Raw genomic sequence first — 17,032 nt, 5'->3', positions numbered from 1 at the left:
GTACAGTGAACACTCTCTGGGTGAAAGACATACTTCTATCGATGACTGAAACATTACAAAAGCAATCTACGTAACCAAACTATTTGTACCCCCATAATACTTTCAGATAAATAAGTATATAAAGAAATAAATGAAAGGATAGAAGGTGGCATCTTTTGTTTGTCTTTTTATTTCTCAATTTCTGACAGTCAAATGGGGTGAAAATTCATTCAATACCAACAGGAAAAGGGAATGACAAAGTTAAGGATGGCCCTTTTTGAAATTTTGAAAAATTCTGTTTGACTCACTCAAAGTGATATAAAGCAGATTCTCCAAACAATTTAAATAACAAAGTTATAATTATATCTCACAATTATGTGATAATACTCAAATGTAATGCTAAAATTAAAGTAATAACAAAATATTTTGCTGGCTCTAATCATAACAAAGTAAAGTGATAAAATCAATCAAAACAAAAAAATTCTTTTTAAGGACTAAAGTAGTAACAATTATCCCTTCTATTAAACTTTTCATCAAGGTTAAAAAACAAAGGAAGAAGTGTGAAGCTAATGAGATAGAAGTATCTAAATACCTCTGTGATTTTGCAACTGATGACAGTGATGATGATGGATTTACTCAAAAAAGAAAGGCTGGAGAAACCTACAATCAGCAGTTTTCTAGGAAGGAGAATGAAAAGTCGGACAGGTGAGCCTGTAGCGGTGTTTCATAGTAGATAATTATTACTGTACAAGAAAACTAATTTTAATTTGGACTAACATTCACAATTAACAAGTTGTATACTTAACCTAAGGATTTTCATCATTTGCCTGCTATTAGAACAATGCAAATTTACAACAATTTACAAACAATGGGAGATCACTGTTTTCAGTCATGCTGATATTTTTGTTTAACAAAAGCAGTGCTGAGAAATGTGTAGAAAATTTATTGTCATGCACTATTTGTTGATAAACTGGTAAATTCACGTTGACAGGTAATTTAGCAATGGGCATCAAATTTCAAATATGTCATTCATTGAATCTAAGAGGTCCAGTTCTGCAGCTAGATCCTACAGGAAAATATGACCCATGTAAACACACAAACATGTTAAGAACATTTGTTATCTATGATATATACATAAAATAAACCAATATGTTTGTATCTAATATATATATATAACCTATGTTTAAATACATAGTACTAATTATGTATGTTAAGAACTTTTATATAACTATGTTATCATATATGTGTATCACAGAAGTTTATTATAACATTGTCATATCAAAAGTTGGATATAGTGTAAATACGTGTCAGTAAGGAAATACTTAAACACCACACCCATAAAGTAATGTTGCATGCAATTATTTTCTAAAATGAGGTGAATCTGTAGTATACTAATCTAAAATGAGGTGAATCTGTAGTATACTAATCATTTCCCAATGAAAGTATGCTTAAAGTATTTAGTTTAGTGATACATATAACCAAATTTTGATAGAATTGCTTAAATATCTGCCTGGTTGCAAAAGGCAGCTACATGTTGTTGGAATTCTAGCTTATAGCCAAGAAGGTTGGAGGTTATTATATTTTTGGTTTTGTTCTCAATACATGAGTGCTCAACTATTGAAACCTCAAATTGGTCTGAATATCAGCAAATGATTGCACATTGGCACTCGTTTTCCATATATACATTTCAATAAAGTGTAAAAATGATTACATCAGAGGTCGTTTAATCTAATAAAATTAGTCTTGGCCAAATTTTCCTTTAAAAAGCCAGAGAGTAGGTAGGTGGCGCCTGTGGCTCAGTGAGTGGGGCGCCAGCCCCATATGCTGAGGGTGGCGGGTTCAGACCAAGCCCCCGCCAAACTGCAACAGGAAAATCGCCGGGCGTTGTGGCGCGCGCCTGTAGTCCCAGCTACTCGGGAGGCTGAGGCAAGAGAATCGCGTAAGCCCTAGAATTAGAGGTTGCTGTGAGCCGTGTGACGCCACGGCACTCTACCCGAGGGCGGTACAGTGAGACTCTGTCTCTACAAAAAAAAATAAATAAAAAAAAAAAGCCAGAGAGTAAATATGTTTTAGACTTTGTGAGCCATATGGATTTTGTTATAGTCCAAAATCTGTCATAGAAAATGAAGGAACCGGCATGCCTGTGATCCAATAAAACTTTGCTGACAAAAGCAGGCAGTGGGCTGAGCTTGGCTCACGTGTTAATTTACTGACTCTTGTGGTAAAACCCAGTACTACTAATGCAGCAAGTCTTCTTTTAAAAGATTATGCATTTCAATATGAACCACATCACATTATTCAACAGATCTCATGTTACATTATTTATACAATAAGATTGTTTTTGCAATTTTTCCCCTTTTATTTCCATTATGGAATTCAAAATTTTAACATAAATATTTACTTTGCATAGTGAATGAGTATAAAATATCCTAAATTTGGATGATTTTTATCACACAATACATACTTCCCTTGAAATTTCAGTCATTCTTCGGTCTTTATTTATATACATGGACAAAATGATAATCAGGTCTTTTCTTTTCCTGTTTCTTTTTTTTTAATTTCATGTTAATGTGAGGGTATAAACAATTAGATTACATTATTTTCATTAGTTAGGTAGAGTCCCTCTTGTAGTTGTGTCCCGGATTCAAGAGGTGTTCCATGTACCCTTACATTCTGCCTATTAAGTAGGAGCACACCAATCTCCCTCCAACCTTCTCTTGACCCTTCCCTTGTTCCCCTTCCTCCTAACTTGAACTGAAATGAGATTTTCTCTTATGTGGACATGTATTAGATTGTCTACTGGCTTTGTACTACTATTGAGTATGTTGGATATTTGTGTTTCTATTTTCTGATGCTTTACTGAAGAATGCATTTCACCTCCATCCAGGTTAATATCAAAGATGTAAACTCTCTGTTTTTAAAATGACTGAGAAGTATGGTGTACACATACCACAGTTTCTTGATCCATTTCTGAGTTGATGGGCATTCAGGTTGTTTCAAAATCTTGGCAAATGTAAACTGAGCTGCAGTAAACAATCTAGTGAAAATGTCTTTATTAAAAAATATTTTTTTTCTTCTGAGTAGTTATATCTCTATTAATGTGATTCGAGGATCAAATAAAAGTTCCGATTTGAGTTCTCTGAAGATTCTCCATACTTTTTTCCAAAAAGGTTGCATTACTTTGCAGTTCCTACTAGGGTGTAAAGTGTTCCCCATTACCAACATCAGCAACTTTGGGACTTTGTGATGTGGGTTATTCTGACTGGAGTTGGATGATGTCTAGGGCGGTTTTGATTTGCGTTTCTCTATTGATCAGGGAAGATAAGTATTTTTTCATATGTTTATTAGCCACTCATCAGTTTCCTCAGAGAAGGTTCTGTTCATATCACTTGACCAGTAGTAGATGGAATTTTTTTGCTCTATTGATGTTGATTTAATTTGAGTCCTCTGTAGATTCTAATTATCAAACCTTTATCAGATTCGTAACATGTGTAAAACCATTCTAAAGGTTGTCTATTTGCTTTACCTGTTGTGTCCTTAGCTGGACAGAAGTTTATTCAGCTTAATTAAGTCCCATGTGTTCATTTTACTTGTTGTTGTGATTGCTACTGAGGTCTTTGTCATAACATCTTTCCCGAGTCCAACATCATCAAGAACTTTTCCCACACTTTCTTCTAAGATTCTTATCATTTCATGTCTTAGATTTAAATCTTTTATACATCTTAAGTCAATTATTTTAAGGGGTGAAAGGTATTGGTCGAGTTTCAGTCTACTACAAGAAATTATGTCTAGAAATTTGGCAATGTGGAGGAAATGGACCAATAGCTGCAATCATGCCATCTTCCTAGACTTAACCAGGAAGAAATAGATCTCCTGAAAAGGCAGTTATCAAATGCTGAGAGTGCAGAAACACTAACAAAGCTTCTAACACCAACAACAACAAAAGCCCAGGAACAGATGACTTCACAACAGAATTCTATCACACCTTCAAAGATGAGCTTCTATCTATACTGAAGAACCTATTTCAAAACATTGACAAGGCTGGAGCCTTCCCAAACACATTCTATAAAGCAAATATCACTTTTGTTTTCATTCCAAAACCAGGAAGGGACTTAACAAACAAGGAGAACTTCAGACCAATTTAACTAATGAATATAGATGGAAAAATACTCCATAAAATCTTAGCTAATAGATTATAGCTACTCATTTCAAAAAAAGTATGCATCACAATCAAGTAGATTGCATCCAAGGGATGCAGGTTGTTTTAACATATGTAAATTCATAAATGTAATACATCCTATCCATAAAAACAAAGTCTAAATGATGCTCTCAATAGAGGCAGAAAAAGCATTTGTTAAAATTCAGAATTCTTTACTAACAAGAACATTTAAAATATAGGCATATTTGGTATATTTCTTAAGATGATTGAAGACATATGTCCACAGCTAACATCATGCAGAATGGTGTAAAATTGAATGCTTTTCCAAGAGAATTGGAACCGGACAAGGATGCACACTCTCACCACTATTACTCAACAGAGTTCTAGAAATTCTAGCCAATACAATCAGGCAATAGAAAGAAATAAATGACATCCCAATGGGAGCAGAGGAGGTCCAACTCTCCCTCTTTCCTGCTGATATACTGTTATATTTAGAAAACCTGGAGACTCAACCAAACGCTCCTGGAAGTTATCAGGAAATACAGAAATGTCTCAGGGTATAAAATCAATTTCCAAAGATCAGTAGCCTTGTATATGCCAGTAACAACTAAGTTCAGCTTCTCTTGATTGAGAAGCAAATCAAGGACATAATTCCCTTCAGAGTATCTTCAAAGAAAATTAAATATTTAAGAATATACCTAACAAAAGAGGTGAACTATCTTTGCACAAAGGATTATGAAACCCTACGAAAAGAAATTGCAGAAGATACTAACAAATTGCAGAACATACCAAGCTCTTTGCTGGGAAGAATCAACATTGCCAAAATGCCTATTCTACACAAATTTGAGGCAATGGGGATTAAAATACTGACATATTTTGAACAACTGGAAAAAATAGTACTTCATTTTTTATGGAACCAAAAAACAAGCAATATAGCTAAGGCTATTCTTAGTAATAAAAACAAAGTCAGAGGCATCACCCTAATGGACTTTGGGCTATATTACAAATCTGCCATAAACAAAACACCATGGCATTGGCACACAAATAGAGACATAGACATATGGAACCGAATTTAAAACCAAGAGATCAAACCAATCTCCTCTTGCCATCTGATCTTTGATAAACCAAACAAAAATATACAGTGTGGAAAATAACTAATTTTCAAAAAATGGTGCTGGGAAAACTACATAACCACATGAAAAGACTGAAACTTGCCCCACACATTTCACCCCTTATAAAAATTGGCTCAAGATAGATAAGAGACTTCAATCTAAGACACAAAATGATAAAGATCTTAGAAGAAAATGTAGGGGGAAACTCTTGATGATGTTGAGCTAGGGAAAAATTTTATGACAAAGACTTTAGGGCCCATCATAACAACAACAAAAATTAACAAATGGACTTAATTAAGCTGAAAATCTTCTGCATCACTAAGGACACAACAAGGAAAGCAAGAAGATAATCTTCAGAATGGTAAAAGATATTTGCCAGGGCATGAATCTGACAAAGGACTGATAACTAGAATCTACAGAGAACTCAAGTTAATCGAAAGAAAAAGAGTAAACAATCTCATCTACCTCGGGGCAAGAGATACAAACAGAACCTTCTCTGACAAAGACAGACAAATGGCTAAGAAACATTTGAAAAATGCTCATCTTCCCTCATCATCAGAAAAATGTAAATCATAACTACCCTGAGATACCACCTAACCCCAATGAGAATAGCACACATCACAAAGTCTTAAATCTGCAGATGCTGGTGTGGATATGGAGAGAAGGGAACACTTTTACAGTGCTGGTGGTACTGAAAACCAGTACAACCTTTTTGGAAGGAAGTATGGAGAATCCTCTAAGAACTCAAACTAGCCCTCCCATTTAGTCCTGCATTTCCTTAATGAGGCATCTAGCCACATGGAAAAAAAATTGTACTAAACATTTGCACTGGACATTTGCAGCTCAATTTACAATTGCCAAACTGTGGAAAAAACCTAAATGCCCATCAACTGAGGAATGGATTAACAAGCTGTAGTTTCTGTATGCCATGAAATACTATTGTGTCATTAAAAAAGATGGAGATTTTACATCTTTTTTACTAACCTGTATGGAGGTGGAACACATTTCTCTTCATAAAGCATCAGAAGAGTGGAGAAGAAAGAATGCAATGTACTCAATTCTAATAAGAAGGCTGTAAGTGGTCTAATAGAAGGTGGGGGGTAGGGAAATGAGGAATGGGGAGAGGGGCAGAGTCAGTATGGTAAGGGGTCACAGTGTATGGCACACCTTTTGGGGGTGGAACACAATTACAAGAGGGAGTTTACCTAACAACTTCAATCAGTGTAACCTAATTCTTTGTACCCTTAATAAATTTCAAACAATAAAAATAAATAAAATAAATACATAAATGAATAAATAGTAAAATTGAAGTTAGAACAAGGTTCTTTTATAGGATTGCTCAATGCTCACCCGTGAAGCCCAAGGATGGCTCAGAGAAGGTGTCCTTAGCTATGGATCATCCCCAGAATCTCTTAATTATGGGTGAAGCTCTTGATCTTGAAACCTATAAAGCAAAGAAAAAGAATGGAGAACCTCATGCACAGATGGTTAATTTGTGAAACTCTGAATACTTGAGTGTCACATCCAGGCTCAGTACTGGAAACTCAGTGCACAACAGGCTGACCTACAGTCCACCTTATCCAGAGGATAAATTCCAAAGAAGTTTGTCTGCAAAGTCACCAGCCTTGAAGAATGGCTATGTCAAGATGCTTTTTACCACTGAGGAGTTTCTTCCGCGTCCTATGTGGCCTCAGTTGTAGCAGCTGTTGTGCCTACGAAGATGATTCAAACCACTCTGAGCAATATGGTTGTCATAGGTGCAGACTTGATCATACAGGAAACAAAACAAATACTCAGAATGCCCCCAGAAGAGCTTGTCTTGCTCTGTGGAGTTCAAAGAATTGAGGGATCTGCCACTGAGTGAAGCCAGAAGCCTGTAGCATTTAGTCAAGGCCATGACTACAGGGATCATGGGAAGCCCCAAACCTGCCATGCAGTCTGTATTGGCATCAGCCCTCTTAAAACAACAGAAGCAGCAAATGTTGTAGATGAGGGAAAGGAAATCAGAAGCTTTTTGGAGACAATTTCTCAAAGGCTGAAATGAAGTCAAGAGCCTGGCTCTGCCATCCTCATCTTAATAGCCCAATGCCCAATCTTCATGAATGGGGACTGATTTCCCCAGGGTGGAAGGCAGCCTGACCAGGTGGATGCCCAAGATTGGGTGTGGCATCTCAAAAGGAAATGACATTCTCTTTTCTGATGAGTCACAACCACCAAAACCAAAACTGAGTGCTTTAGCAGAAACAAAAAAACTTGGCTGCTATCACCAAATTATGAGCAAAGGCCAGCTTCTTACAGAAACACAACAAATTAGCCTCAAAATGATACAAAAGGATTCCCAGTATACCGTGGGAGTGATGAAATGTGTAGAAAAGAACACCATGTTTTCTTCCCAAGCTGAGGATGAATTGGAGCCTGCCATGAAGAAAAGGAGAGAGCAGTTTGCCTGACTGGTATCTGAGTAATTTCAGGAAATTCTAAAAGTAAAGTCAAAGTGCACAGGTGTCCTGAAAGAGGCTGAGGCTGAGCTGCATAAATGCTATTTTGAGGCACTGGCGAAAAAAGAACAAATAGAAGAAAAGATGAGAAACATCAGAGAAGTGAATTGTCTGGTCGTGACATGCAAGATGGGCACCTACACACATCTCCATGTGCTGGAGACCTGTGTCAGTGAGCAGCACGACCTCCACTGGCTCAATGGCATGAAAAAGTTTTTCAAGTGTCCCTGTGGGGACAGACTCCCACACAAGCACTGCATTAATCGTGGCCTCTAAAAAAAAGGGAGGGAATGCTAAAAGAAAACTCTGGTCCAAATATCAGAGGAGAAATTTTGTTACCAAAAGGAGAACACGCCAAATTTCTAAATAGCCTCAAATAACCCTAACGTCATTTGCCTCAATCTTTTTTTCTTCATGTGGCTATGGAAAGGCCAAAGATGGACTCAGGATTGCCTTTGTTTCTGACTGACACCAGCAAAAACCCATGCACAGATGGTTCAGTCGTGTGGGCTTGACACCAAATTTAACATTGATGTTTAAGTGGAAAACCAGAATATTGTCTTCCCTGTTCTCACTACAGTATTGTGGCAACATTACAGCTTTCACAGAAATTTTTGGCCCCAAACTGGAAGGTAAACCGAGAGGTGTGTTTCTGTACCTCTTGGTTATACACTCCTTTATCTCAATGAAGTTCTAGTGTTACATGGAGATAAAAATATACATAGTATAATGACATTAACAATAGCAGCATTGTGATTTTATGAGATACTCTAAATTATCAAAGGTATTACCTTTATAGCCTAGACAAGGGAAGATTTTGATTATGTACAATAGAAAAATAAATGATTGACAGTTTATCTCAGATAACACTTTTTTGTATCATAAATTTATAAAGCTTGAAAACCACGTTTCTTTGTACCAATAGTGTCATGGACGTGTATTGTATACTCAATAAGTATTTGTTGAATACACGAATAAACAGTGGAATAGATAATTTAGTGCTGATGAGGAATTTTCTTTAGAAAAATAAGTTTTGAACTTGTTGAAAGTAGGTTTCTCTAATTGCCTAGATACAACGATATGAAGGCTTTTAGTTTTTAAAAAATATGTGAGATTTAGAAAATTTTGTTTATAATTATGGCCATAAAAAGAATGATTATATTGATTTATCTACTATCCTATCATTTAAGAGCAGTTGACAATAAATTTGATTTTCACAACAGGGTATGAAGCTCATGTGTTGGAGCCAGAATTCTGGGGTTTGAATGTGTGGTCTCTACTGACCATCTGTATGTGGTGGGCAAATTACTTGGTGTTCTGAGCCTAGTCTCCTCCTTTATAAAACCATACAGGATGATAACATCTGTAAAAGGGTAGCTACATCACAGAGCTCTGTAAGGATTCACATTAATTAAATACATATACAGTGCTTTAAATACTACATAGTAATTACATAGTAAGTTGTGAAAGTACAGATGAAAAACATTATTATTATTATTGTTCTTTTTTTAAGACAGAGTCTCACTTTGTAACACTTGGTAGAATGCTATGGTGTCACAGCTCACAGCAACCTCCAACTATTAGGCTTACGCGATTCTCTTGGTCAACTTCCCAAGTAGCTGGGACTACAGGCCCCGACCACAATGCCTGGCTATTTTTAGTGACAGTGTCTCACTCTCGCTCAGGCTAGTCTTGTACTCATGAGTTCAGGCAGTTCACTGCCTCTGCTTCCCAGAGTGCTGGGATTACAGGTGTGAGCCACAGCTTCTGGCCTTGAATTTAACATTATTAACATTATTACAAACATTTAACATTATTAAAAAAAGAATTTCCCTCATATAAGTATGTTAGAAAGATAATGCAAATAAAAATAAGTATTAGTGCCTGTAAATTACCATATTTATTAAAAAGGAGAGTGACAAACACCTGGTATATTTCTATCAAATAATACAAGAAGTATGATTGTCCTTTCTCTTTTTCAGAAGGCTTGATCTAAGTGTAATTCTTTGTTAGGATGTTATGTAGTATGTTTTCTTTGTCTCTTAATGTTACTGTTTATACTTCAATCCCTCTTGTAGAACATGATTGATTTTACATTATGTATTAAAAACCCTAAAAACTCTATAAGTAGGAGAAATAAATGACAAATGCAGATATTTTATTAAACAGCAATTGTTTTAGATATTTTGCATTTTGAATATTTCCTATTTGCTAAAAGGAATTATTTGTGTTTTTTAGGCCTACAAAGAGAACATCTAAGAACAAGAACAAGGTATTATTAAAAAATCATCAAATATGTCATTATTTGAAAATATAAAGTTAAAGTAAAAACAGAGTCTTTTGCTATAAAAACATTTCCTTTAAAAACTGATTAAGGAACCATAGCCATAGGTAAAAGTGTCATCCTTTTAGCACACATCAGTACTTTACAAAATATCTGTGGTTTTGCTCATATAAAAAATGAATAATTTTTTTCATTCCTGAGATACTTTACGAAGAAGAGTATTTTCCAGCTCCATCCATGTAAACATAAAAGAAGTAAAGTGGTACAAATAATCAACACATTGAATCCCAAAATGGCATAAATGTGTTTATGATCTATGTACAAATAACTTATTAAAAAAGCAAGAAAAGAAAAGAAAATGGATAACTATCACTTCTGTACATTTAGACTATGCTGTAAACATTTGGGGGACATTTTGAAGCACTGTTCTTTATTTTATAGGTGAAAAAACAAATACACACTATGGATGACCATGATGACTTAACCTGTTCATCTGAGGGAGACTCAGAGGATTATGAGTTGCCTTCTGTTAATTATAAGAATTTGACATTTCTTGCTAAACAACATGGAAAGCACTATAAAGGTAGGACCAGTGCATGGAGTGTAAGACCTTTTTATGTGTCCTGCAGTAGCATATGCATTGCTTAGCACTGCACCATAGAGCACACATGTATTATGGTAACATTAATCTCAGAAATGGCTTTATGTTCATGTAGAATGAGAACTACATTATGTTATGAACTCAGTCAAAGAGTTCTGAGAATCCCACTGTACTTCTCTCAGTGTAAATGGCACCCACGTGTGTTGCTGACCCTACTTCTCTCTTACACTTTCCCAAGATCAGGTTGCCATTATCTCCCACTCGGAATGCTAGGGTAACCTTAGAACTGCTTTCCTCACAACCCCATCTCCTGAGGCCATGCTCTACTCTGTAACCATTATATATATATATCATCAATCCTCTGTGAGTTGACCACTCAAGGGACTATAACGAACTGGTCAACACATGGAGATGGCCAACATAAGGAACTAGGCCTACTGTACAGATACATATGTGTGGTGGATGTGTGGTCAACTTGAGGTCAAATTGAGGTGGTCAATGCAGGGAGGTGGTCAACTATGGAGGGCCTACTGTACTTTTAAAAATGAGGATCCCATCGTGTTAAAAATCCTTGTTGAAAATACATCTACCACTTCTCATTATTATAAGATTAGAGATCTCAACTCTAGCATTATCTTGCTAGAGTTGTGCCTGGCTGTTCTTTCTTTGTGTGTTTCAGCCACTGTCTTAGGTGTTTGTTCCTGCTTTCAATGGCTTCAGAGAGGCGTAATTAGTATATGAAGAAATGTGCAATATCATAAGTTTTGAAATATACAAGTGAACCCATGGCCATAATAAGAGAGTTAACATATTCATCACCCACAGCACTCTCCTCCTGGCATTTTACATTCCCTTATTTTAGAACCTGCTAAATTACTTTCCATAGTATTCATAGTATTTGTACCATTTTCCATTCCTGACAGCAGTCCATGACAGTTTCATTCTCTCTGCATCTTCACACTCAGTATATCATTGTTTTTAATTTTAGACATTCTGATGTGCATGCATTGTGCATACTATTTTGGTTTCAATACACAGCATCCTAATGACTCATAATGTTGAGCATCCTCTCATGCCCATGTGCATATTTGCCATCTGTTCATCTTCAATGAGCTGTCTTTGCAAATTTCTTGCCATTTAAAAAATTAGACTGTTCTTCTCTTTGTTGAGTTTTAAGAGTTCTTTATATATTCTGGATACAGTTTCTTTGCTAGCTTTGTTTTTTGGTAAGGAATCTTTCCTGGTGTGCATTCCAAGGAATGTTTCCAAACGTTCCAAAAAATGTTTCCCAGTGTTCATTTTTTTTTTTTTTTTGTAGAGACAGAGTTTCACTTTATGGCCCTCGGTAGAGTGCCGTGGCGTCACGCAGCTCACAGCAACCTCCAACTCCTGGACCTAGGCGATTCTCCTGCCTCAGCCTCCCAAGTAGCTGGGACTACAGGCGCCCGCCACAACGCCCGGCTTTTTTTTGTTGCAGTTTGGCAGGGGCAGGTTTTGAACCCGCCACCCTGGTATATGGGGCCGGCACCCTGCTCACTGAGCCACAGGGGCCACACCCCAGTGTTCATTTTTTAATAGTATTCCAATGAATTCTGGTTTACCTGTTTGTTTAATAATGGCTTTTGTTTTGTCCTATTTAAGAATGGTCTACCTAGTGCAAGGTCACAAATAATTTCTCCTATACATCTAAAAGTTTTACAGTTTTTGTTGTTACATTTAAGCTTATAATCCTTCTTGAATTCCTCTTTGTTCATGGTTTGAGGTATGGATTTCAGTTCAATTTGGGGATGTGGAACTCCAGTTTGTTCATATGCCAAAAAAGCCATTGTTGCTCTGGTGCATTGACGTTGCACCTTTGTTGAAAACAAGTTGTCTGTACACATGCTGGTCTGTTTCTGGATGTTCTGTTGTGTTCCCCTAATCTATAGGTGCTCCTCAAATATACAGCTATGTCCTGATAAAACCATCATAATTAAAAATCCATTTAATGCCCCCAATAAGTCCATCAAAAAGTTGAAAAATTCTAAGTCAAACCATCTTAAGTTTGGCTGCCATTATACAAGTTGAGCATCCCTATTCCAAAACTCTGAAATATGAAAGGCTACTAAATCTGAATTTTTTTTAATTTTTTTATTTATTCCTTTTTTTGAGACAGAGTCTCACTATGTTGTGCTCAGTAGAGTGCCATAGCGTTACAACTCACAGCAACCTCAAACTCTTGTGCTTAAGCAATTCTCAGGTACCTCAGCCTCCCAAGTAGCTGGGACTCCAAGCACCTGCCACAATGCCTGGCTATTATTGTTGCTGTTGTCACTGTTATTTACTTGGCCTGGGCCAGGTTAGAACCTGCCACCCTCGGTGTATGTGGCTAGCGCCATAACCACTGTGCTATTGGCACCAAGCTGTACATGTGAAACTTTTGGAGTGTCAACATAATACCACAAGTGGACAATTCCATACCTGACCTCATGTACACAAACATTGTTCATGCACAAAATTATTCAAAAGCCTGTAGAAAATTATTCTCAAACTATTGCAAGATGTATATAAAACCTAGGTGTAATTTCGTGTTTAGATTTAGGTTTCATCCCCAAGATGATCTTATTTTATGTATACGTATGTTTCAAGATCTGAAACACTTTTGCTCTCAAGCGTTTTGGAAAAGGGACACTCAAGCTGTGTCTGTTTCATGTTGTTCTAGTTAATAAGGGTTCATACAATTCCTAAAAGCACCCCTTCAATTTGGTTATATTTTTCAGGGTTATTTTGGTGCATAAATGTTAGAATAGCTTGTCAATTAAAAACAAGTTACTGGGTGGCGCTTGTGGCTCAGTGGGCAGGGCGCCAGCCCCATATACCGATGGTGGCGTGTTCAAAGGATGGTTGCAGCCTGGCCCCGGCCAAACTGCAAATAAAAAATAGCCAGTAGTTGTGGCAGGTGCCTGTAGTCCCAGGTACCCAGGAGGCTGAAATAAGAGACTCACCTAAGGCCTGGAGTTGAAGGTTGCTGTGAGCTGTTGCCCTACCAAGGGTAACAATGTGAGACTCTATCTCTACAAAAATGAACAAACAAACAAAAAGAAGCAAACAAACAAACAAAAAACAACTTACTGGCCTACTAGGAATTAGGTTGTGCTTATGATGCTTCTATAGGTTAATTTGGAGATAATTGACTTCTTAACAATAATGAATTATTTCATTCCTGAATAAAGTGCATTACTTTATTTGTGAAGGTCATATTTAATTTTCTCAGCTAACATTTTGTGCTATGGAGTATATACATCCTCCCTATTTTATTGCATTTATCTGTATTTTATGTTGTTATAAATGACATTTTAAACATTTTTGCTTTTATATTTTAATGCTAATTGTATTTGGACATACAGGTGATTTCTATATGTTGATTTTGTATCATCAACTTACTCAACTCATTTATGACTTGTAGTACCTTCTTTGATAGATTCATTGAGATTTTCTAAATGGACTGTATGTTGTCAAAGCTTTGCTTTCTCAAACTACTTTCTTCATGGATGTGGAGAAAAGGGAACAATTCTGCGCTGCTGTTGGGAATGCAAGCTAATACATTCTTTTTGGAAAGAAGTTTGGAGAACACAGGGAACCAAAAGTAGACTTGCTATACGATCCTCCAATTCCTCTCCTATATCCAGATGACCAAAAATCATTATACAACAAAGATATTTGCAGAATGTTTATTGCAACCAATGCATAATTGCCCAATCATGGATGAAGCCCAACCACCCATGAATGGATTAATAAACTGTGGTATATGTATACCATGGAATATTATGCAGCCTTAAAAAAACATGGAGACTTTAGCTCTTTTATGTTTACATGGATGGAGCTGGAACATATTCTTCTTAGTAAAGTATCTCAAGAATGCAAGAAAAAGTATCCAATGTACTCAGTACTTTTGAGAAACCAATATGCAATCACCCCCACTTTCATATGAAAAATAAAACACAACTATCGCCCAGAATGAAGGAGGAAAGAGGAGAGTGAGGGGAGGGGAGGGGTCAGGTAATTTGGGGGTGCAGGTAATTTCAAGGGTACATGTCAAATCTATTAAGAGTAGAGTATAAATACGTCTTAACACAATAAGTAAGTAAGTGAGGTGAAGGCTATAGTAAACAGTTTGATGTAAGCATTCCAAATTATATATAAAATCAGCACATTGTACCCCAGAAATGCATTAATGTAAACAGTTATGATTTAATAAAAAATTATTGAGAAATAAAAAAAGATTGTAAATATTTTAAACCTGTTGTAAAGCAAACTCTGATGTAGCTCATCAATTCTGTCATTATTGTATAACAGTAGTCATAGAGCAGTCAATACAGACATTAATGAACATCTGCATTATCATAAAACAAAGCTAGCTCACAGGTTGGAGTTCACTCACCCTAGCATGTGATCATGGTTGTAAATAAAGATCACGTTTTACTTCTTCCTTCCAATTAGGATGCCTTTGATTCCTGTTTCTGGCTCACTGTACTGGCCAGAATGTTCAGTGCAATGCTGAATGACAGCACTGAAAGCAGCATTCCTGTGTTGTTCCTGGTCTTAGAGAGAAAGCATTCAGTTCTCCCCATGACATCTGTTAGCTGAAAGTTTATCACAGGTGCTCCTTGTCATGCTGAAGAAGTTCCTTTATATTCTTAGTTTGCTGAGAGTGTTTTTAAATACAGAATGAGTATTAAATTTTTTCTCATGCCTCCGTCTACTGAGATGGTCCTATAATTCACTTTTGATTTGTAATATGGTGAATAACAGGGATTTTTGAATGTTAAATTAACCCTGTGTTCCTGGGATAAACCTCATTTGTTTATAAGGTATTATCCTTTTAATATATCTTTGAATTTTATTTGTTAACATTTAGTTTAGATTTTTTTAAAGATTTCATTTCTTTTAGAGCCATCTTATTTTATTTATTATTTCAGATTAATATGAGGGTAGATGCCTAGTAATGGGATTGTGAGATATCTGGAAGGTCTGATTTGAGTTCTTTGAGGATTCTCCATACTTCTTTCCAAAGAGGCTGCATTAGTTTTCACTCCCACCAAAAGTGTAAAGCATTGATAATGAACTCCATTCTGAAAGACAGTCAACATAAACAGAGTTATGAGACACTTATACACCAAGGTTGTGAAACCTTAATGAGGGGCTTGTACAGTACTACCAACATAAGGACACGGTTGTGAGTTTGTAAACTTAATTGTCAGGCTTCATATGTCATTCTGTGACTTTCTTTTATTTGCTCAGTATTTGTGAGATCAATCCATATTGACACAAGTATATTTGGTTTAATTTATTTTGCTTTTTATAATATTCCATCACATAAATGCTGCAACATCAAACTCTTTGAAAGCTGTTATGATACTCCTAATGGCTTTTGTATTACATAGACATATCCACAGATAGTTATTATGTTTTTTATTAATATTGAAACAATTAAAATACAAAACCAGGGTTTATATGTTTATTTATTTGGTAAAAACATCCATCCTATATGGGGCACTGATATTTGATATCCAAAATATTTCCAAGAAACATTCACTTATTTCAGGCCCACATTGCCTTTATCTTCCAATATTTCCTTGTAATTCATCTACTGCCATTCACTTGTGTTTTACTGAAATTCATCTTCCATATAGAATTTAGAGTGATTTACTTCGGTGAAAATGGGATAATTAATATCTCTTTGAAATACTAATATCCAAGCACATGAAATTTCATAGAAGGATTTCTGCTATCTCTTCCTTGTCTGCATTTTTTGCTGGCATCCCTGAGCTTCTAGAATGCCTGGCTCACCAATCCCTCTACTGTAGACAAATACATATACATATGTTTCCTCAGGAATTTTTCTCTCTCACTTTCTGCTTCCTCTCCTGCTCTCATCCTTTCCTCGCCCCTACGCCCTTTAATTTGGCTCATCTAAGTGTCAACTCAGACATGATCTCTGGAAAACTCATTTTTGACAGTTTTATTTATATTCCTTCCAGCTACAGCATCAATAATTATTCAGTAAAACAGATAAAGAGTGTTCCAGAAGTTTTGAAATATTGTGCTTACAATCCAGGGGCAAAGGGTAGAGACATGGCAAGAAACGACTTACAGTTTAGGTAGGAACATTGCAGTAGAGATGACACTAGAGTACTAAGGCAGCCCTGAGGATGGAGGTGCCTATTTATCTGGCGAAACAGCAGGAATCAATGAAGGCTTCATGTAGCAGTCTAAGGCCTTAAAAGATGAAAATAAAATTGTTAGAATAGCAGAGGAAATCTTTTCATATGTAACAAACAGGATGTACACTGATGGAAATATAAAAAGTAACAGAAGTTTGTGAATTATTAATAAAACAACATGCACAGCATGCTGTTG

General features: G+C 36.2%; 1 protein-coding gene across 1 annotated transcript in view; it reads left to right on the top strand.

The window, feature by feature from the left end:
- LOC128579076 (ankyrin repeat domain-containing protein 26-like) overlaps window positions 1–17,032 on the top strand; it is a 161,988-nt gene that overhangs the window by 129,124 nt on the left and 15,832 nt on the right. The window contains exons 22-24 of the mRNA XM_053581353.1: window positions 518–684; window positions 8,329–8,380; window positions 10,474–10,615. Coding sequence (XP_053437328.1) covers window positions 518–684; window positions 8,329–8,380; window positions 10,474–10,615 — 361 coding nt within the window. The remainder of the gene's footprint in view (window positions 1–517; window positions 685–8,328; window positions 8,381–10,473; window positions 10,616–17,032) is intronic.

Source organism: Nycticebus coucang, chromosome Y (assembly GCF_027406575.1).
Source record: "Nycticebus coucang isolate mNycCou1 chromosome Y, mNycCou1.pri, whole genome shotgun sequence".
NCBI classification, from domain to species: Eukaryota; Metazoa; Chordata; class Mammalia; order Primates; family Lorisidae; genus Nycticebus; species Nycticebus coucang.
Note: the sequence above shows the minus strand (reverse complement) of the source record. Positions and strands in the feature narration are given on the sequence as shown.